The sequence below is a fragment of the Elgaria multicarinata genome, chromosome 10 (genome assembly GCF_023053635.1).
Source record: "Elgaria multicarinata webbii isolate HBS135686 ecotype San Diego chromosome 10, rElgMul1.1.pri, whole genome shotgun sequence".
In the NCBI taxonomy this organism is placed as follows: Eukaryota; Metazoa; Chordata; class Lepidosauria; order Squamata; family Anguidae; genus Elgaria; species Elgaria multicarinata.
In genome coordinates this window covers 30,562,642-30,584,165 of record NC_086180.1, presented here as the reverse complement: position 1 = coordinate 30,584,165, position 21,524 = coordinate 30,562,642, and the positions used below count along the sequence as shown (strand labels likewise).

At 48.9% G+C, this 21,524-nt stretch overlaps 2 protein-coding genes across 2 annotated transcripts in view; both read left to right on the top strand.

Annotated features, from left to right (window-relative positions):
• The window catches only part of CASP6 (caspase 6), a 459,872-nt gene that overhangs the window by 148,482 nt on the left and 289,866 nt on the right, over positions 1-21,524 (top strand). The gene's annotated exons all lie outside the window — the stretch shown is intronic.
• ELOVL6 (ELOVL fatty acid elongase 6) overlaps positions 4,394-21,524 on the top strand; it is a 100,269-nt gene continuing 83,138 nt past the window's right edge. The window contains exon 1 of the mRNA XM_063135880.1: positions 4,394-4,525. Coding sequence (XP_062991950.1) covers positions 4,437-4,525 — 89 coding nt within the window. The 5' untranslated portion in view covers positions 4,394-4,436. The remainder of the gene's footprint in view (positions 4,526-21,524) is intronic.

Sequence of the window (21,524 nt, the reverse complement as noted above, 5' to 3'; positions counted from 1 at the left end):
AGTAGAAAAGAATGGGAGACAACCTAGATCTGCACAGCAACATGCAAGTCTATGGGATAGAACAGCAGTTTCCTACCACTTTCTTATATCTATTTTTTGCTGTACAAAGACAAACCAAATGGATACTATGGCTGATGGTATCAAGAGATCCAGGAATGAATAGGAGCACAATCTGCCTGGCCCGGTCTGTCCCCTTGGATCCACCTGGGTAACCAAAACAGTCTCTTTCCCAAAATCAAACCAAGAAGAACCAGGCTGAAGTGGTACAAAATAAGTATAGTATCATCCAAATATATCTACTGCTGGTTTCCACAACATGCTCCAACATTTTCCTAAAAGAGAGAGAGGGAGGGAGGTGATGGAGACTGGTCATCTAAAGTTATTAGAGTCAATAAAATGATAGGACAGCATTTTTTAAAAACAAACAAACCAGTAGTCTCATTTCACCACAGTTCCCTTACTGTGTTTGTTTGCGTAGTCACATTGAGCATAGTGGGGACTGACTTCTGAATAAGTATGTTTATGATTACACTGTTAATCAGTTAATTAGTTGGAAGAACATAGCTAGACCTTTTTAATAAACTAAAAAGTTACCTTTAAATAAATGTGAGCAATACACATACATACATACATACATACATACATACTATAGGTATCTATGTAGGTATCTCTATATTATGTAGGTATAACATTGCTCATATGTATTCTGACGTGGATACCACATTAATTACAGCTCTAGATCTGGGTTTGACTGTGGTTTCTGCTTGCCCTAGTGTGTTTATGTATGTGTGTGGTTCTCCTTTATAGTTATTCATTTGTGCAACTAAAACAAGGACAGGACTCTTAAATGGTGAGACACACACCTGAAGCATCTGCATCCAGACTTAGCTACTAATGCGTTTTGCCAAAGGGGCTAGTTTAAAACAGTGCACACAAGTGGCCTCCCAAAATTTTCCACTCTGTTTGTGGCCAGAGAAATTGTGGGTACAATTTCATCACACTTCTCATGGAGGAGGAGAAATTCCCCAACAATTTCTCGCAGGTAGGCATCACCATTGGCAAGGGTTGTAGAACAGCTTCTTTCTTTTTGTCTTAAGTTTTTTTTTTTTAATTATTATTTTATTTTATTGCAGTGCCACTGAGGGCACTGCAAAATGGGAGGCATCCTGGCTCCCATTTTGCATCTTCCACAATAGCCCATAATACCTAGGATCATTCCAGGCCATGACAGGAGGTGGGAACGGGAGTGCCACCACCACAAAAGAAAATAACGGTGAAGACAATTTTGAGAAAATTCTGCAAAGTGTCCTTTTATTTCTAAGGTTTTAGAAAAGAAAAATCTCAGGACTTTATGAGAAACACGTATTGTGGGAAATTTTGGTTCTAGTTGTCTTTACTTTCTATCAAAGTAGAGAGGGGGCACAAAATAAAATTATTATTATTATTATTATTATTATTATTATTATTATTATTTATTGATTCAGTACCATTCCTAGGGCCTTCCAAATGTTACATTTCTGAGGGGTAGTTGTGGATACATCTTTCCTCTAATACAGATGCTGGCGACACTGTTTCTTCCCTGAAAGCCTCGTAGCAGGTGCAAAGTGGTGGTGGGGGCAGTGTTGCAATCACCTCCAGAAAAAGGGTGGAGCTAACACTGTGCAGAAATCCATCCTTCAATTTGCTAGAAGTTTTCTTCCCCCATAAAAGAAGCTTCCATTTTTCTGTCACATTCTTAGGGCATTTTATATTTTATTTTGAATGTGTGTTGGTGGTGTTTTTGACCTTACCTCATCACTGTGAAGTGGCTGAAGGTACTGTCTGCATTTTTCTTTCTTTTGCACATCTCTTGCACCATTGTTCTTCAGTCTCCCAGGCTGCCTACAGTTCCTCATCTGAAAAGGCCCTATGGGAGGAATAAATTAATTATGTCTTCCCCTGACTGGACGTGTGGGAAGCCAAGGAGGTTACAGGCTGTAAGAGAGATGATTATACAATGGAAGACGGGACAGTCTTCAGCCATCTCATAAGTAAAGTAAGCACAAGAACCCTGAACCAAACCCATGAGAATTTCTCCAAAATTTCTTCTCCTTTGAATTTCTTTTCAAAAGCAATTACTTTTCTATCAGATTGAATGAAAATGGTTGACATTTTCATGGGGAATTTTTTGGGCACAGCACTAGGCTAATTACTTGGGTCAAGGAGATAATGGTTCTCACAGCTTTGATAGGGAGACATTTTTCTCCCTCTCTCATAATACTAGAACTTGGGCTCATCCCATGTAGCTGATTGGTAGGAGATTCAGGACAAATAAAAGGAAGTACTTCACACAGTGCATACTTAAACTATGGAATTCACCACCACAGGATGTAGCAATGGCCACCAATTTGGATAGCTTTAAAAGGGCGTTGGAGAAATTCCTGGAGGAGAAGGCTATCAAATAGATACCAGTATGAGAGGCAGTAAGACTATACACCAGTTGCTGAGGAACATGGGCTGGAGGGTGCTGTTGCATCTGTGTCCTGCTTGTGAATTCCTGGTCAATAGCTGCTTAGCCACTGTGTGAACAGTGTGCTGGACTAGATGGACCCTTGGTCTGATCTAGCATGGCTCTTATTATGTTCTTAGAATTGCAGTCAAATGTTATACTTAAGAAAAGACAAGCTGGATCAGACAAAGAGACATACCTCTGAGTAGGCATGCATAGGATTGTGTTGTAAGGTTCTAATCCTAAATCTGCTGTTTTGGGACTAAGCCCTATTGAACTCAATGTGACTCTATCTTCTGCTAACCCCTGCTTAGATGGAACATGTAAGTAAATACATATCATGTAAGTTAGGCTGACCATATGAAAAGGAGGACAGGGCTCCTGTATCTTTAACAGTAATGTAGAAAAGGGAATTGCAGCAGATGTCAATTGAAGTGGGTGAAATTCCCTCTTCATCACAACAGTTAAAGCTACACTAGCTATAGTAGAGTGGCCATATACAAAAGAGGGCAGGGCTTCTGCAGCTTTAACTGTGTTGATGAAGAGAGAATTTCACCCACTTCAATTGACACCTGCTGAAATTCCCTTTTCTACATTACAGTTAAAGATACAGGAGCCCTGTCCTCCTTTTCATATGGTCACCCTATGTAAGTAGATAGAGTAAATCAGTGGTGTGCAACATCCAGGGGCCTGGGGGCAATTTTCCCATGGAGCCCGCCATAGGCTGCACCCTTGCCAGTGTTAACTGGAAGAAGGTTCCACAACTGTGTCACCACCACCAAGAAGGCCCTGTCTCTGAGCTCATCAATCCTAACTCATTTTCCAGTGGGCCTTTTACCAGAATCTAAGATTATGAGCAAGGTCACATGGTGAAATAAGTCCTTAAGTAACCCAGTCCCAAACTGTTTAGTGCAGGCAATGTTTGCCATTCCCCCAACATTACTGAACTGCATCTCTCATCAGCCCTAGACAGCATAGCCATTGGTGAGGGATCATGGGAGTTGCAGTCTAACAATATTTGGAGGGCCACATTCCAATTCCGTGGTGTAGGGCCTTAACACCAGTACCTTGAACTGGGGCAAGAAACACATTGCTAGGTAGTGCAGCCGATGCAAAAGTGGTGTTAAACGCTCAGACTTTCTAGGTGTCATTCGCTTCTGAACTTTTTACACTAGTTGAACCATGCATTGCAATAGTTGACTTTGATATAATGAATATCTTCAGGTGAAATGATAAAAGGAAAGTGAGGGGCGCCTTTTTATATATATTTTTTTCCTGAAAAAGGTAACTGGGGATCTAGAAAGCTCAAACAACTTGTGTGTGTGTGTGTGTGTGTGTGTGTGTGTATGTATGTATGTGTGATCTTTTGTTGGCCTAAAAAAGATACTACAATAACATGGATTTTGGAATTTTTCATGTGGTCTACAGAGCTACCTTTGCTTTTTTGTTTCACAATTGTACATACAGTGGATAAGGCCCTTACAGCTTTTTGGGGAGGCATCTCATTCAGTGTGGTTAGGAAAGCGAACGTGACAAGACGTTTACAAGAGATTGGCGATCTTCTCCAAGTGCTGCAAGCTCCCTTCTGTCTCCACTACCACCTCTAGAACATTGCTGAAAGCTAACGTCCCCTTCGACAAGAATGAATGGATTTGGGAGGACATGTGTAGCAGTTGGGCACTAAGACCGCAGCAGCTCTATTTCCGCCCACGGTGGATTGCAGAAACGGAGAGGAGGAGAGATCTCCAGACACGAGAGGAGGTTATAGGAAGAGAAAAAGCAATGCTACAACAAGGCTATAGCTGAGAGAGACAGAGGGAGAACAGGAGGAGGAGGAGGTCATTCTGACAAGGCGCTCTGAAAAGAAAGAAAGGGAGGGGAAAAGGTCTCTCTCAGACGCTCTATTTTCAGCCAGGCGTAGGCAAGCGTCCCCTCCAAAATCGGTCCAATGAACATGTCAGTGTTGACTTTACAAGAATACGAATTTGAAAAGCAATTCAACGAGAATGAAGCGATTCAATGGATGCAAGAGAACTGGTAGGTGATCAGGGCTCGCGTCGGATTGGCCATGGAGGGCTGAGCAGCCGGCCGCTCTCGCGGTTAGCAAATGCGTGTCTCGCTACTTGTGTGATGATCTCTCCATGGTATGGATTAGAACCGCGCGGCATGTGGTGGTCGCGATGATGGGTGAGATGGAGAGCGCAAAACGTGCGGGAGAAAGATGAGGCTCCGGCTCCACGTCTGTGCGCGCCTGGGGTATGGATGTGTGTGTGCGCGCGCGCGCGCGCATATTAATCATGTGGGTCTGCGGATCGCGTCTAGGTAGGGCGATGCGTTCACGTGAATGGGGCCAGTGTTTGGGCACCTCACCGGCTGAACAAGCACGCCACTGTCTGGGGAAACAGACCCCCGTTGTCTCATTCGGCGCAAAATTATATAATGGAGAACCTTTCCTCCAAACGATGGTGTTAAGAAAACCAACCGCTTCCCTCCCGCCTCGTCCTGTTTTTTCCATCGGGCCCTCGCTTTTTCCTCCAGGATCTCGAGCATCTTTGCCCTTCTCTTGTGAACTCCGCTTTCGACGACTTCTGCGTGCACACACACCCCGCACGCCACCTCTCGAGCAACCGTTCTCTGCAAGCATGGCTTACCTCCTCCCACCTCGTGTGTGTGTGTGTGTGTGTGGTGGTGGTGAAACTAGTAGGTGGTGGCTTGTGTCGAATCGATGTCCAAAAGAGCAACCCCCACTTGGTGGCTAATAAAGAGCCTGGCCGTCATTTCGGCAGCCGTTCTCTTTGGGCTCGACGCATCTCAGTAAATCTAAGCGTAGGGGATAGTCAGGGATGGTTTGGGAGGAGAAAAAGAGGGCTGATTGCTTCTGTTATCGGGTGCCTGGGAGCAAGGAGGGGCTGGGAACTTGGGAGGGGAAGAGAAAGACCCTTCGTTCAGCACACGCGTTAAGCAACGCAGTGGTCTGGCGTTTGCCGCTAACCGAGCGACGTGTAGATGACTTGGCTCGGGGCTGTCGTAGTCTAGAATCCCCAGGTGCCCTTCATTTCATGGCGATTCCCGCCTCGCTCCCCATCTCCATAGAGGCCCCTTATTCCAACCAGTCTTGATATGTCCTTGACTTACAACGCCATCCTAGACAGGTCTACTTGGAACCGAGATCCGTAGGGGATTGCTCCCAAGTAAGAGGCTGCAGGCTCCTCACCGTAAGCATTTTTATGGGGCAGGTGACTCCCCGCTTCCCCCCAGCTCAAGGCCCGAAAACACCATCTTTTTCGGCTGCTGGCGTGACTCGCAGCGGGAGGGGCTGGGCAGGCAGCCTTTCCAGACACAGCGACTAGCAGCATCCACAGATCTAGCCGAAGCCGGCCGGGGGAGATTGTGCGTGTGGGCGCGTGCCCGCTTTTCTCAAACACGCACGCGCGCGCCCTTCGGGGCGAATCCGTAGGAGGCGGAGAGGGAAAATGAGGTGACGCGCGGGCAGCTGTGCGGGGCTCAGTCCCGGAACCTATTTTCGAACGCCAGGAACCTGTACATGGCACCGGAGGGCGGCGAATGCCTCTGCGCATGAGCAGAGCGCGCTTCCCCCAGCAGCGCAAGAATGACCCAGGCCGTCGGCACAGAGGCTGAGATTAAGAGCACGGAGGGAGGGAGGGGAGGGAGGGAGAGATGTCGGGTCTAGTCTAGGTCACAAGAATGGATGTGCCTTGGAAACGAGTGGGGGTTATTCTAGGCCCGACATCTGTTCTCTTTGAACGGTCGCGAGTAGAAGGGACGGCGAAGACACAAGCAGCAGGGGATGACGATGATGCTGTGCGTGTTCCGGTGTGTCGTTTGTCTTTGGGGCCTGGGCCTCGGCCTCCTCCTCCTCCTCCAGCCGCCATCCTCGGCTCTGAAGTTCCAGCCACAAGCACGTGTCCGCTTCCAGCCAGTTCATGCTCCCTCAGGTTTAAATCTTCCACCCCGCCCCTCCCCTCCCTCAAGCAGGCGGGGGTTGCAGCTGCTATTGATTCTACTAGCCGCGGTCCATCGGATCGCGCGTGTCAAACAGCTGATTCAATCCGGGCGGGCCAGATCCCGGATTGGCCGTGGAGCTTTCCCCCCTGCAACCTGCGGGGAGGGTATCGGGTGAGGCGAAGTGTCTGGACCCATTGGCGGCGGCGAAGGCGGAGGGAACCGGGCACCATTGCAAAATGCGACGTTTTCCACGTCCCACACTCTGGTGGGGTGAGGTGGCTGCTCCTGTGTGCAGCGCAGGGTGATCAGTGGCGCCCTGGTGCTGCGTGCGCGGCGTGGCCCTTTGGACACCTGCCCCAGTTGGGAACAGTTCTCTGAGAAGGTTTACAACTGGCTAAAGGAAAGAAAGGGCGGAGAGTGGTTGGTCTTGCCCCCCCCCTCACCCCCCACATCGCAGAGACCTGGCGAGCAAGCTGCAATCACCAGTCATTTGAGTGCATTGCTCTAGCCGTACTCACCTGATGATGACTGAAGGTCAGATAATTGGCACAGAGGCTTCAAATTTCTCCTCACACACCCCACCCTAGAACTTATGCTTAAAGTATAGGGAGAAATTTCAGGTTAGCCAACTCCTGCTCTTCTCTTCCAGGCAACAAAGATTTCTTGCCTGCATATATTTAAACCACAGTAGATACTTTTTGCATTACCTACATTTCCCTCTAACCTAGCAGTGGGCGACTTGTCACCTGCCAGCCCTAGCCACCATAGCCAATGAAGGCCTAACTCCCATTAGCCCTAGCCAGCATAGCCAATGAAGGCCAAAACCTCTCAAGGCCCACCCCTGCATTCCATCCCTCCAACTATATGCATGTATGCCTGCCAACTCAGGATGTCGTCACTTCATGCATTTGATGAAGTGGACTCCTTGCACTGCAATACATTTGTTAATCTTTAAGGACCTTTGTTTTTTTCTCTTTCAGTGCAGCAGCCATCACACTTAAAAGCAGTTTAAACAAACCTCAGCTTTTCTTCACTCCATTATTCTCTCTTCAACAGCACTGCTCACAATCTACCTAGCCCTGAGGTTGGTAACTTGCGGCCTCCAGTTGACTTGGCCTCCAACTTCCTCACCATTGGCAATGCTGCCTAGGACTGTTGAAAAATGAAGGCCAAAATATCTGGAAGGCCACAAGTTGCCTACCCAGACCTAAATAAACTGAGAAAGAACGAGGAGGAAATGTAGCTCCTTCTCCCACATTTTGTTGCTATACGTTCAGCTAATGGGGGAGGGAAATATATTAAAATAAATATTTTGCCCCTTCAGCTACCCAAAGTTCTCAGGGTGGCAAACAGTATGCATGTATCTTCTTCTCCCAGATTCTGTTGCTATAGGTTCAGCTAATGGGGGAAGGAGAGTCATTCATCCGTTCATTCAATACATCTTGCACCTTCAACTACCCAAAGTTCCCAGGGTGGTAAACAATATGACTAGAGAAACAATGATATACAACATAAAATGCTAAACAACACCATCAAAACTAGTAACAGCTGAACTCAACTTCAGAAAGATAGGAAAAGGAAAATCCAGAAAGAATAAAAGTTCATTGACCTTTAGAAACTTTCTTTTCCTCTGGTTCAGGATACACCAGCAATAAAGCCTGCATAGAGTTTGGGTTGCCTTTTCAATGGGAAGACATTTTGTGCCTTAAATAGAAATTAGTAGGTCATGCTTTTTCCTATATTTCCATGCCAAGAAAAGCTACCAGTCAAAAGGCATTGTGCATCTATTCCATCTTTACCTGCTTAACGGTGTTTGTTTGTAATCTATATAGTCTATCTGCTATCTTCACCATTTATTTATTTATTACATTTCTATTCTGCCCAATAGCCGAAGCTTTTGCTCTATAGCTTTCTGTAGTCCTCTGCCTTTGCCTTTTTGCAGTAGTACATAGCAAAATGCCCAATTTATTAGGATATACTTAGAGTCGCAGAGTTGGTAAAGGCCAGTGTAGCAGTTAGCATGTTGGGCTTTGACTGGAGATTGCATGAGAAAGGGAAAGAGGGACGCAACACATTCCCAAACTGCACAAGATCACCAGCTTCAGATTTCCTAAGAGTTTTTTCCACCACCACCAGGGACAAACATTATCTCAGTGTCAACAAACCAGTTTTCATCTCCACCGGGAGCAGGTCTTTTCTAAAGTTAATGGGGTTTAATCGCTCAAAACATCCCAAAAGACTTTGCATTAGGGATAGCTCACAACAATATATTGCTGATGGGAAAATCCATTTCCCAGTCCAGCTACTGTGAGAACTGCAGCTGAGCTCAGAGGGAACAGAGGAGTCCTGATGGGGTGGCAGATGATGTCAGGACTAGGTGCTCCAACCCTATAAGCCTTGCACTGCCCTGTTGGGTGTGATGCTTCTTTAATTGTTTGGGGTCTTTGCAGAGGTAGGAGCAGTGCAGGTTGGCCTTCGTGCTGCTAAATGAGGAATAGGTAATTTGGGGATTGGTGGCTTCCAAATGTTTCAGACCACAACTCCCATAATGCTTGACTGTTGGCCATGCTGACTAGGGCTAATGGGAACGGTAATCCAAAACATCTGGAGGGCATCACATTACCTACCCTGTCCTAAGTGAATGGAAAAACTGAACAAATCTTATACCCAATTTAAATGTTTATCACCAAATGCAACCTTACAGTGTCTCTTTAGGGTTGACTGATTATATTTTAAATTGTTTCCCTGCTAAATCAGGTATCTTCCAGCTGGGTTCAAATGTGGAAGTGGCTCAAAGCAAAAATAAAATTTGATCACAGTAGCAGTTAGACCTTCAGCATTGTGTTTGGCTGTCCTAATACTTGAAAACATTTATATGTTTTCAATATACATAAACTTATGTTTTCAATATACATATACAATATGTATTAGGGGTGTGCACGGACCCCCCGCTCCGCTTCACTTGCAGATCCGCCATTTTTCGGAGCGGGTCGCTCCGCCCCGCCCCCGCTCCGCCCACTTCCGCTCCGCTCCGCTCGGAGCTCCGGATCCGGATCCGGAGCTCCGTTTTTGCCCCCCCATAGGGTTGCATTGAAAGCTAAAAAAGTAAACAACTTTTTTTCCGTTGAAGTTAGAAACCTCACGTTTGGCACCATGACACCTCATGGGCGTATACACACACACGCCAAGTTTCAAGGCAATCCCATCATCCCCTGATTTTTGGCGAATTTTTGAAAATCGGGCACCCCATTCACACCCCTTGGGATAGCTCCGTCAATTTGCATGTTAGAAACCTCAAACTCGGCACCAGGGCAGCTTATCCATGTGTCCACATGCACGCCAAGTTGCAAGCAAATCCCATCATCCCCTGATTTTTGGCGCGGCTCTACCCTCTAACGCACCTCCCATAACCCTAATTCACACCCCTTTAGATAGCTCCGTCAATTTGCACGTTAGAAACCTCAAACTCAGCACCATGATAGCTTATCCACGTGTCCACATGCACGCCAAGTTTCAAGGCAATCCCATCATCCCCTGATTTTTGGGGAATTTATGAAAATCGGGCACCCCATTCACACCCCTTGGGATAGCTCCGTCAATTTGCATGTTAGAAACCTCAAACTCGGCACCAGGGCAGCTTATCCATGTGTCCACATGCACGCCAAGTTGCAAGCAAATCCCATCATCCCCTGATTTTTGGCATGGCTTAACTCACCCCAAATTGTCCCATTCTACAACTACGTCAATTTGCACGTTAGAAACCTCAAACTCAGCACCATGATAGCTTATCCACGTGTCCACATGCACGCCAAGTTTCAAGGCAATCCCATCATCCCCTGATTTTTGGGGAATTTATGAAAATCGGGCACCCCATTCACACCCCTTGGGATAGCTCCGTCAATTTGCATGTTAGAAACCTCAAACTCGGCACCAGGGCAGCTTATCCATGTGTCCACATGCACGCCAAGTTGCAAGCAAATCCCATCATCCCCTGATTTTTGGCGCGGCTTAAACTTTTTAACTCACCCCAAATCAAGTCCCATTCTACAACTACGTCAATTTGCACGTTAGAAACCTATCCTTTGGTCCCATGACAGCTTACCCATGTGTCCCCATGGACACCAAGTTTCAAGGCAATCCCATCATCCCCTGATGTTAGGGGAACTTTTGAAATTTGAACACTCCAGTATGTCAGGGATTTAAAGTTGCAATTGCAGACAGCTCAATGGGGCCAGTTCCAAGGCAATCCCAACATGCCACGAGATAACCCTAAATCTTCTGGCACATTTGAAAAAGGGATTATTGAATTTGATAAAGTCTAAGTGAGCGCAGGAAGGACTTCTCCCCTTAGTCAAAGCAAGACACATACACCATCGCTGCAAGGCGGGAAGGGGAGAAGGGAGGGAAAGCAGGCAGGCAGCATGCATTGTAGTGCCGCAAGGATGGCTTGAGCACTAACGCATAGCAAACCAACCCATAAGTGGGCGCAAAGTGAGGCAAAGATGGCTGGTTGTTTCTTTCTAAGCCAGCAGTTACGCCTTGAGGGGCACAGAGGAGGACGACTGGGAGCAAGCGTGCCGGAGGGTGCTGGCCACGAACCGCAAAGCCCATCTCCCAGGCACCAGGCGGGCAGAGCAGGCGAGGAGTCAGTCCTGGCAGATGCCCCACCACAGCAGCACCCCGGGGGAGGCGGGCAGACAGGCAGGCAGGCATGGGTTGGCGGGCCCAGAAAAGCTGGTACCTTGCACAAGTAAGCCATAGATCTGTGGGGGAGTCAGTCCCAGCAGATCCAGCTACCTCACAAGGATGGCTCCCAGGCAGGCGGGCAGGCGCCTCCACTGTAGTGGCTGTGCTCAACTCGGCGGGCGCACTACAAGACGAGTTGAAGTGAGAGCTCACTTCTCAGGAAATGTAGTGGCTGTGCTACGGGAGATCGGTGGACTGCTGGAGCTTAGCTTTTTCTCTGAGGGGAAGTCCATGAGTTGAAGTGACAGCTTGCTTCTCAAAGACAGGGTTACAGCGGAAGAGGGGTGGGACGAGACCGGGGAGACAAGCTCGACCAGTGACTACTACTAATCCCCACATCCTGGAGGACCACAGCATCCCACACAAAGTGGCTGTGGTGAAGTCAATGGCTGTCATGAGTCGAAGTGAGTGCTGACTTCTCAGGAGGAAACTTAAACTGTCCCTAGTATGCACTAAGTGGCTGTGCTATGGGAGTTCGGTGGACTGTTGGAGTACCAGCCACAATTGGGGAAGTGAATGAGTTTCAGTGAAAGGTTGCTTCTCAAAATCAGCACACAGATCAAGGACTCCATTTGATCCCCGAGCTATCTAAAGGGTGACCCGTGGACTGCTGGAGTTTTCCTCCGGTTCCCGGTGGCTGGGATGGGTCTCGGCTTCTCAAAGCCATGGCACTGCTGCATATGCAGTGCAGCTTCTCGAAAGAGAGCTGTCCCACGGAAAAACGGTGCATTACTGGAGCTTAGCTTTTTCTCAAAGGGGAAGTCAATGAGTTGAAGTGAAAGGTTGCTTCGGAAGTCTATGGCTTTCATGAGTTTCAGTGACAGCTTGCTTCTCAAAGAGGGCGTTACAGCGGAAGAGGGGTGGGACGAGACCAGGGAGAGGAGCTCGACCAGCTGCTGCGACTAATCCTCACCCACATCCTGGAGGACCACAGCATCCGCAGTAGTGGCTGTGGTGAAGTCAATGGCTGTCATGAGTTGAAGTGAGTGCTCACTTCTCAGGAAAATTAAACTGTCCGTACACACTAAGTGGCTGTTCTATGGGCGATCGGTGGACACCTGGAGTACCACCCGCACATAGGGGAAGTCCATGAGTTGAAGTGACAGCTTGCTTCTCAAAGATAGGGTTACAGCGGAAGAGGGGTGGGACGAGACCGGGGAGAGAAGCTCGACCAGTGGCTACTACTAATCCCCACATCCTGGAGGACCACAGCATCCCACACAAAGTGGCTGTGGTGAAGTCAACGGCTGTCATGAGTCGAAGTGAGTGCTCACTTCTCAGGAGGAAACTTAAACTGTCCCTGTGCAGTCAGTGGTTGGGGAGAGAGGCACGGCCAGCTGTGCCTCCACCGTAGGGGCTGTGCTCAAGTGTCTGAACTTGGAGTCGAAGTGAGAGCTCAAAATTGCTCCATATGAGACTGGGGAGAGAAGCTCGACCAGCTTCTGCTACTAATCCTCACCCACATCCTGGTGGAACAAAGCATCCACCGAGAAGTGGCTGTGGTGAAGTCAATGGCTGTCATGAGTTGAAGTGAGTGCTGACTTCTCAGGAGGAAACTTAAACTGTCCCTACGCACTAAGTGGCTGTGCTATGGGCGATCGGTCGACTACTGGAGTACCACCCGCACATAGGGGAAGTCCATGAGTTGAAGTGACAGCTTGCTTCTCAAAGATAGGGTTACAGCGGAAGAGGGGTGGGACGAGACCGGGGAGAGAAGCTCGACCAGTGGCTACTACTAATCCCCACATCCTGGAGGACCACAGCATCCCACACAAAGTGGCTGTGGTGAAGTCAACGGCTGTCATGAGTCGAAGTGAGTGCTCACTTCTCAGGAGGAAACTTAAACTGTCCCTGTGCAGTCAGTGGTTGGGGAGAGAGGCACGGCCAGCTGTGCCTCCACCGTAGGGGCTGTGCTCAAGTGTCTGAACTTGGAGTCGAAGTGAGAGCTCAAAATTGCTCCATATGAGACCAGGGAGAGGAGCTCGACCAGCTGCTGCGACTAATCCTCACCCACATCCTGGAGGACCACAGCATCCGCAGTAGTGGCTGTGGTGAAGTCAATGGCTGTCATGAGTTGAAGTGAGTGCTCACTTCTCAGGAGGAAACTTAAACTGTCCCTATGCACTAAGTGGCTGTGCTATGGGAGTTCGGTGGACTACTGGAGTACCAGCCGCAATTGGGGAAGTGAATGAGTTTCAGTGAAAGGTTGCTTCTCAAAATCAGCACACTGATCGGGTCACCCAGAGGTCCACAGCCTCTACGTAGTGGCTGTGCTGAAGTCAATGACTTCCATGAGTTTAAGTGAAAGGTTGCTTCTCAAAGGCGAGGACTTGCCTGTTTCATTTTCGCAGCGAGACAGGCAGCTGCAGTAACACTCACAACCACACACACAAGGACAGCTTTTGCACAGAGGCTCATGAGTTCAAGTGACAGCTTACTTCTCAAAACCATACTTCGGGATCAGGGAGTACGTCTTCCACTCCCAGGGCACTCCAAAGGGCGACCCGTGGACTGCTGGACTTTACCTCCCTCAGTTGGGGAAGTGAATGATGAGTTTAAGTGAAAGCTTGCTTCTCAAAGACGGGTTACAGCAGAAGGGGAAGAGGAAGAGGATGAGACTGAGGAGAGAGAGGTTGCATCGGAAGTCTATGGCTTTCATGAGTTTCATGAGTTGAAGTGAGTGCTCACTTCTCAGGAAAATTAAACTGTCCGTACACACTAAGTGGCTGTTCTATGGGCGATCGGTCGACTGCTGGAGTACCTCCCACACATAGGGGAAGTCCATGAGTCGAAGTGAAAGCTCACTTCTCAGATAACTTGAATTGCGAGACTGGGGAGAGACGCTCGGCCAGCTGCTGCAACTAATCCTCCTCACCCACATCCTGGTGGAACAAAGCATCCACCGAGAAGTGGCTGTGGTGAAGTCAATGGCTGTCATGAGTCGAAGTGAAAGCTCACTTCTCAGGAGGAAACTTAAACTGTCCCTATGCACTAAGTGGCTGTGATATGGGCGTTCGGTGGACTGTTGGAGTACCAGCCGCAATTGGGGAAGTCCATGAGTTGAAGTGAGTGCTCACTTCTCAGGAAAATTAAACTGTCCGTACACACAAAGTGGCTGTGGTATGGGCGATCGGTGGACACCTGGAGTACCACCCGCACATAGGGGAAGTCCATGAGTTGAAGTGACAGCTTGCTTCTCAGGAGGAAACTTAAACTGTCCCTACGCACTAAGTGGCTGTGCTATGGGCGATCGGTCGACTACTGGAGTACCACCCGCACATAGGGGAAGTCCATGAGTTGAAGTGACAGCTTGCTTCTCAAAGACAGGGTTACAGCGGAAGAGGGGTGGGACGAGACCGGGGAGAGAAGCTCGACCAGCGACTGTTACTTATCCCCACATCCTGGAGGACCACAGCATCCACAGTAGTGGCTGTGGTGAAGTCAATGGCTGTCATGAGTTGAAGTGAGTGCTCACTTCTCAGGAGGAAACTTAAACTGTCCCTGTGCAGTCAGTGGTTGGGGAGAGAGGCACGGCCAGCTGTGCCTCCACCGTAGGGGCTGTGCTCAAGTGTCTGAACTTGAAGTCGAAGTGAGAGCTCAAAATTGCTCCATATGAGACTGGGGAGAGAAGCTCGACCAGCGACTGCTACTTATCCCCACATCCTGGAGGACCACAGCATCCGCAGTAGTGGCTGTGGTGAAGTCAATGGCTGTCATGAGTTGAAGTGAGTGCTCACTTCTCAGGAGGAAACTTAAACTGTCCCTGTGCAGTCAGTGGTTGGGGAGAGAGGCACGGCCAGCTGTGCCTCCACCGTAGGGGCTGTGCTCAAGTGTCTGAACTTGAAGTCGAAGTGAGAGCTCAAAATTGCTCCATATGAGACTGGGGAGAGAAGCTCGACCAGCGACTGCTACTTATCCCCACATCCTGGAGGACCACAGCATCCGCAGTAGTGGCTGTGGTGAAGTCAATGGCTGTCATGAGTTGAAGTGAGTGCTCACTTCTCAGGAGGAAACTTAAACTGTCCCTATGCACTAAGTGGCTGTGCTATGGGCGTTCGGTGGACTGTTGGAGTACCAGCCGCAATTGGGGAAGTGAATGAGTTTCAGTGAAAGGTTGCTTCTCAAAATCAGCACACAGATCAAGGACTCCATTTGATCCCCGAGCTATCTAAAGGGCGACCCGTGGACTGCTGGAGTGTAACCTCCCTCACCCTCAATTGGGGAAGTGAATGAGTTTCAGTGAAAGGTTGCTTCTCAAAATCAGCACACTGATGGAGTCACCCAGAGGTCCACAGCCTCTATGTAGTGGCTGTGCTGAAGTCAATGACTTCCATGAGTTCAAGTGAAAGGTTGCTTCTCAAAGGCGAGGACTCGCCTGTTTGCTTCTCAAAAAACCATACTTCTGGATCAGGGAGTACGTCTTCCACTCCCAGGGCACTCCAAAGGGCGACCCGTGGACTGCTGGAGAGAGGCAGCCTGGCTAGTGGTGGTGGTGGTGCCAGGCATTGCCTTGCCCCCTGCTTGCACCTCACCTAAACGTGCAGTCAATCATGGACAAACGGTTGTAAACCGCCCAGAGAGCTTTGGCTGTGGGGCGGTATATAAATGTAATTAATTAAATAAATAAATAAATAAATAAATAAATAAATGGAGTCTTTTGGAACTGGGTGGAAAACTATCCGGATGAGTTGACTAAGCTGTACCGGACGCCACAGAAATGAAATGAACTCAAGTGCGGTGCTTTGCCCTCACAGTCAGTCACACACACGCACGGTGACAAACTCTGCCTAGTGCCTACAGAGAAAAAACCAGCCTGCCTGAACTGTAGTGTGCCTGCCAACCCAAGGAGGGGTGGAATTAAAGGGAGCCTGCCTGTCACTCCCACGAGGGCTTGAGGGTGGGGTATCCCAGCAGGGGGAGATTGCCCTTCAGAAAGACCAGCTGCTCCACCAAGTCCGGCTCCAAGCGAGAGCGGTGAGGGGTCACTATGTCGCCCGCCATAGAGAACACCCTCTCGCTTGGAACACTGGTGGGTGGGCAGCTGAGTCGATCCATGGCCACCCGCGCCAGGTCCGGCCAAATCTGAAAACGGGATGACCAGTAGGCCAGGGGGTCCATGGAGGAGTCCTCGATGGGCTCTGACAGGTAACGCTGCACGGTGGTTGCAGCGTCATCCTGGCTGGTGGCTGGGGAGGGTCTCTGCCCAAACACGGTGTGCAGAGCCTCTTCCCAATACCCCTCGCCTGTGCTGCTGCTGGGAGGGATGCAGGTGAGGCTGCTGCTGGTGCTGCTGGTGCTGCTGCGGGGAGGGGTGGCCTGCTCCTCTGCCTCACTCTGCCCCACCCTCTTGGCCCATGCCGCCCGCACTTCGCCCACCAGCGTTTCCACCCAGTGCTGCCTGCTATTTGGCCCACAAAGCCCATCCTTCACACGAGGGTCGCACATGGCTGCCAACATGTGGACCCTGTCGGTTTGGATGGGCTCCAGCCTCCGCGTCACGCCGTCCCTCAGCCTAGTCACCGCTTCGCGGACCTCGGGCTCGAAGCGCCTGCCGGTGACGGGATCCCTGTACTCCAGAAAGTCGCCCATCTGTTTCTGGAGATGCCTGCATACAGGGATCACCTGGCTGAGGAGGGCAGAGCTTTTGCTCAGGGTCTCGGTGGCGTTCAGGAACGGCTTGAGGACCGCCACCAGCTGGGACATGGCGTCCCACTGCTGCTTGCCCAGGTGGTGGACGCCCATGTCCCTGACCCTGAACAAGTCGTGGATGGCACGCTGTTGCTCCACCATCCGCTCCAGCATCAGGTAGGTGGAGTTCCAGCGTGTCACCACATCCTGCACTAGCCTGTGCTGCGGGAGATTCAACTCCTCCTGCTTCTCCCGCAGCAAGCGACTGCCCTTGACGCTGTGGTGGAAATGGCCTGCCACCTTTCTGCAGCTCTCCAGGAGGTTACGGATCCCGGACAGGGGACCGAGGTTGGGCTTGCTGCTGCCCATCCCAAGGCCATCCCTCACCACCAGGTTCAAGACGTGCGCGATGCAGCGGACGCCCTCGAATCCGCCGTCGCGCACCGCCTTCACCATGTTGGCTCCCCCGTCCGTGACCATGTAACCGCGGGTGACCTTCTGCCCAGCTAGCCACCCATCCACCATGCGGTTCATGGCCTCCGTAATCTCCCCTGCCGTGTGGGACTGGTCCATCACTTGCGTGTGGAGGAGGGCCCAGCAGTAGCCCTCCTTGCCAGTCCCTGTAGTGCTGGATCCTTCCTGCCCCACGGCTGCCCACCAGTGTGCCGTCAGGGACAGGTAAGCGTGCACTCCGCCCTCGCTGGACCAAATGTCCGAGGTGAAGTGCACCATCCGTGCCTCTGCCTGGCACAGACGACCCAGCACTAACTCCCTGCAGGAACGGTACAGGGAAGGCACCACCCGCCTGCTCAGGGTGGTGCGACACGGCAGCTTGTAGTATGGCACCACAAGCGCCATCAGCCTCTTGAAGCCTGCGTTGTCGACGAGGCTGAATGGCTGGTCGTCCAACGCCACCATCTCACCGATTGACGTGGTGATCTGGGAGGGCGTTGGAAAACGCCATCTTGTGGTTCCATACTTCCCCCACCCCATTTCCGGCAGGGTTGCCTGCCTAACCCTTGTGGGGATGGGAGATGGAGAGCTGAGACTGGAAGTGCCAGCAGCAGCAGCAGCAGCAGCAGCAGCAGCAGCCGCCGCCTTCGGCTTTCCCCTGGAACCAGTCGCCTTGCCCGCCTCTTTCCCCAGCAAGACCGACTGGTGCTGCCTCTTAAGATGCATCTTCATGCTGCTGGTTCCATAATGCCCTGTCGATGAACCCCTGCTTAGGCTGAGTTTGCAGTGGCGACAGACAGCAAAGCGGGGATCCGCTCCCAACTCAAAGTGGTCCCACACGATGCTTGTCTTTCGTTTCCGTGGTGACACCACCAATTGCCCGCCTGAGCTCTCTGGTGTTGCCACAGAAACAGGGGTGTGGGATGAGACTGGGGAGAGAGCCTCGGCCTGCTGCTGCTCCTCCTCAGCCCCCACATCCTGGAGGCCCACCGCCTCCTCCTCCTCCTCCCCCCCCTCCACTGTGCTGAGGACCTCGTCTAGGTCCATCATCGGGCTCGTGGGCTGAAAGGAGAATGAAGGAGTTGGGGATACTCCTCCTCCTCTAATGGCACTGCTGCCACGTGCCTCTTGCAAACGGGCACTTTTCCCATTCCCACCCTCAAAAAGAGAACGCCGGGCACAAGTTGCAGAAGAGAGTGGCTCTGCCTGCTGCTTGTCCTGCTTCTGTTTTGGAGCAGTCAGCCAAGGAGTTGCCCGTTTGAGTTTCACAGGAGGAGAGGAAGCCTGCTTACTGCTGGCAGACTGAGCCTTGCTGCTTTCAGCACGCCTGCTTCCTCTTTTCATGATGACTAACAAAATATTAATACTACTAATACTATGTATAAGGTACTACTAAGAATATGTATAAGAAGATATAATATGTTTAAATGTAGGGAAATGGGACAAGAACAATAAAATATACTACTACTAATATGTATGAGAATATACTAATATATATATATATATCTACTACTAAGAATATCTACAAGAATATAATAATATGTTTAAGAATATTACTAATAAATGTAGGGAAATGGGACAAGAAATGGGACAACCACTACTATAACAAGAACAAAATATGAATACTACTACTACTAATATGTATGAGAATGTATACTAATAGACTACTAAGACTATGTCAAAGAATATAATATAATATGTTTAAGAATAGGGAAATGGTGTGCGTATGCTTTCCCCAAAATGCTCAATCTGTGGCTGCCTGTTGAACTTGACAAAAGCAGCCCACTCCGTCGAAGTTACACAGAGAAGAAAAAGAGAATCCAATTTTTTTGGTATATTTGGTATATAGAAGATAGAAGGAAACACAATCAGGATTTAAGAGAGGGGAGGGGGGAAAAGAACCAACCACTACTATAATATGTATGAGAATGTATACTAATAGACTACTAAGACTATGTCAAAGAATATAATAATAATATGTTTAAGAATAGGGAAATGGTGTGCGTATGCTTTCCCCAAAATGCTCAATCTGTGGCTGCCTGTTGAACTTGACAAAAGCAGCCCACTCCGTCGAAGTTACACAGAGAAGAAAAAGAGAATCCAATTTTTTTGGTATATTTGGTATAGAAGATAGAAGGAAACACAATCAGGATTTAAGAGAGGGGAGGGGGGAAAAGAACCAACCACTACTATAAGAAGAACAAAATATGAATACTAATATAATATGTATGAGAATATATACTAATGGACTATGTGAAAGAATATAATAAAATATGTTTAAGAATATAAATGTAGGGAAATGGGACAAAAACTGTGTGTATGCTTTCAAAAGAAAGCTTTCACAAAAGCAGAACAGTCAGGCTTTAATACAGGGAAGGGGGGGGGGCAACCAACCCAACCAACCCAAACACACACTCCAAAATTCAAAAATAAAGTTTATATTAAATCAAAGTAAGGGGAAAACACAGGGCAAACTAAGCTACAAGTCAGAAAGAAGCAAACAAACACACACACACGCCAAACTAAACCTATCCTAATCTATCTCCAAAGTCCAAAGCAGGAGCACTAACTAACTAAGTGTTCCCTCCACGAACGCCAACCCACAAAGAGACACAAAACAGAAAGTTCTCAGGGTGGGTCTGCCTTAGTCCCCCCTCCAACGCTGGGATTGGAGGAGGATGCTTTCTGAGGAGATCAATTCTCATCAGGATTGGGAGTTGAATGTGCCTGTCATCGCTTCCAAAAAAATAAAAATAAAAAAATAAAAAAAACCCAAACCCCGATTTTTAAAAAAATATTGCACGTGAACCACAGCACGCAGAAAGTTGAGAGTGGTCTCAAAATGACCCCCATCCACGACTCTCTGTGCACAAGAATTTTCAGAACGATAGCTTAAACCCCCCCCCAGTTATCCCCGATTCTTTCCCTCAATGCAATCCTATGGGCGAAAAGCCGAAACGGAGCCCCGCGGTTGACCCTATTTTTAAAAAACTTCTAGCCCGCGACCCGTACGATGCAGAAAGTTGAGAGTGGTCTCAAAATGACCCCCATCCACGACTCTCTGTGCACAAGAATTTTCAGAACGATAGCTTAAACCCCCCCCCAGTTATCCCCGATTCTTTCCCTCAATGCAATCCTATGGGCGAAAAGCCGAAACGCAGTTTGAGCCCCGCGGTTGACCCGATTTTTAAAAAAATATTGCACGTGAACCACAGCACGCAGAGAGGTGAGAGTGGTCTCAAAATGACCCCCATCCACGACTCTCTGTGCACAAGAATTTCCAGAACGATAGCTTCAAAAACAACGTAGTTATGCGCGATTATTTGCCGCAATGCAATCCTATGGCGAAATGTTTTCAAGATGGCGACCGGAGCGCTCCGACTGAACTCGGAGCTCCGAAAAATGGTCGCTTCTCTTCGCCTTGCTTCTAGGGGGTCCGCGGTCCGCTCCTACTCCGCCTCTGGGTAAGGCGGAGCAGGCCAATCCGCTACTGCTTCTACGCTCCTAATCGGAGCGGAGCACATCCCTAATATGTATATTGAAAACATTTATATACAACTATTTTTGATAACTAAATTACTTCATTGAAAATTAAGATATATGATATATATCTATATCATGACAGCCGAAACTACATTTAGCTGAGTGAAGGACATTACTATACTACAGCTACTAGGCACTACATGCTATGTTCCGTGAAATGTAATGTGTCAACATAGAAATATTAGCAAGTAGATTCAATCAACTACAGTGATGCTTGATCGTCTGTCTAAGAGTATGATTTATAACCCTGTTTTCAGTGACCCTATGCTATGCATATTTATTGAGTGACCTTGTTTGAGGTCATATAACTGCCTCTGCTTCTCTAGCTGTAATACAAGGATAATATTTACCTCAAAGGCAATTCATTTCTTGATGTTTCTGAATTGCTCTGTGCACATGTAAAATGAAGAATGCAGTGTTCTATATTAGGGTTGTGCACAGACCCCCCGATCCGCTTTGGATCCCAATCTGCAACTTTCGGGTTGGGTCCGCTCTGCCGTTCCGCCAGTGGTCCGCTCCGCCTTGCTGCAGAACTCTGGATCTGAATCGGAGCTCAGTTCCCCCCTCCCATAGACTTGCATGTATCCACATTCCTGCCCAGTTGGAAGGAAATCCAAGCCTCCACTCGGGATTTTTTGGCATTTTTTGAAAATCCTACACCCCATTTTCAGAAATGGGATTTATTCCAACATCTGTATAT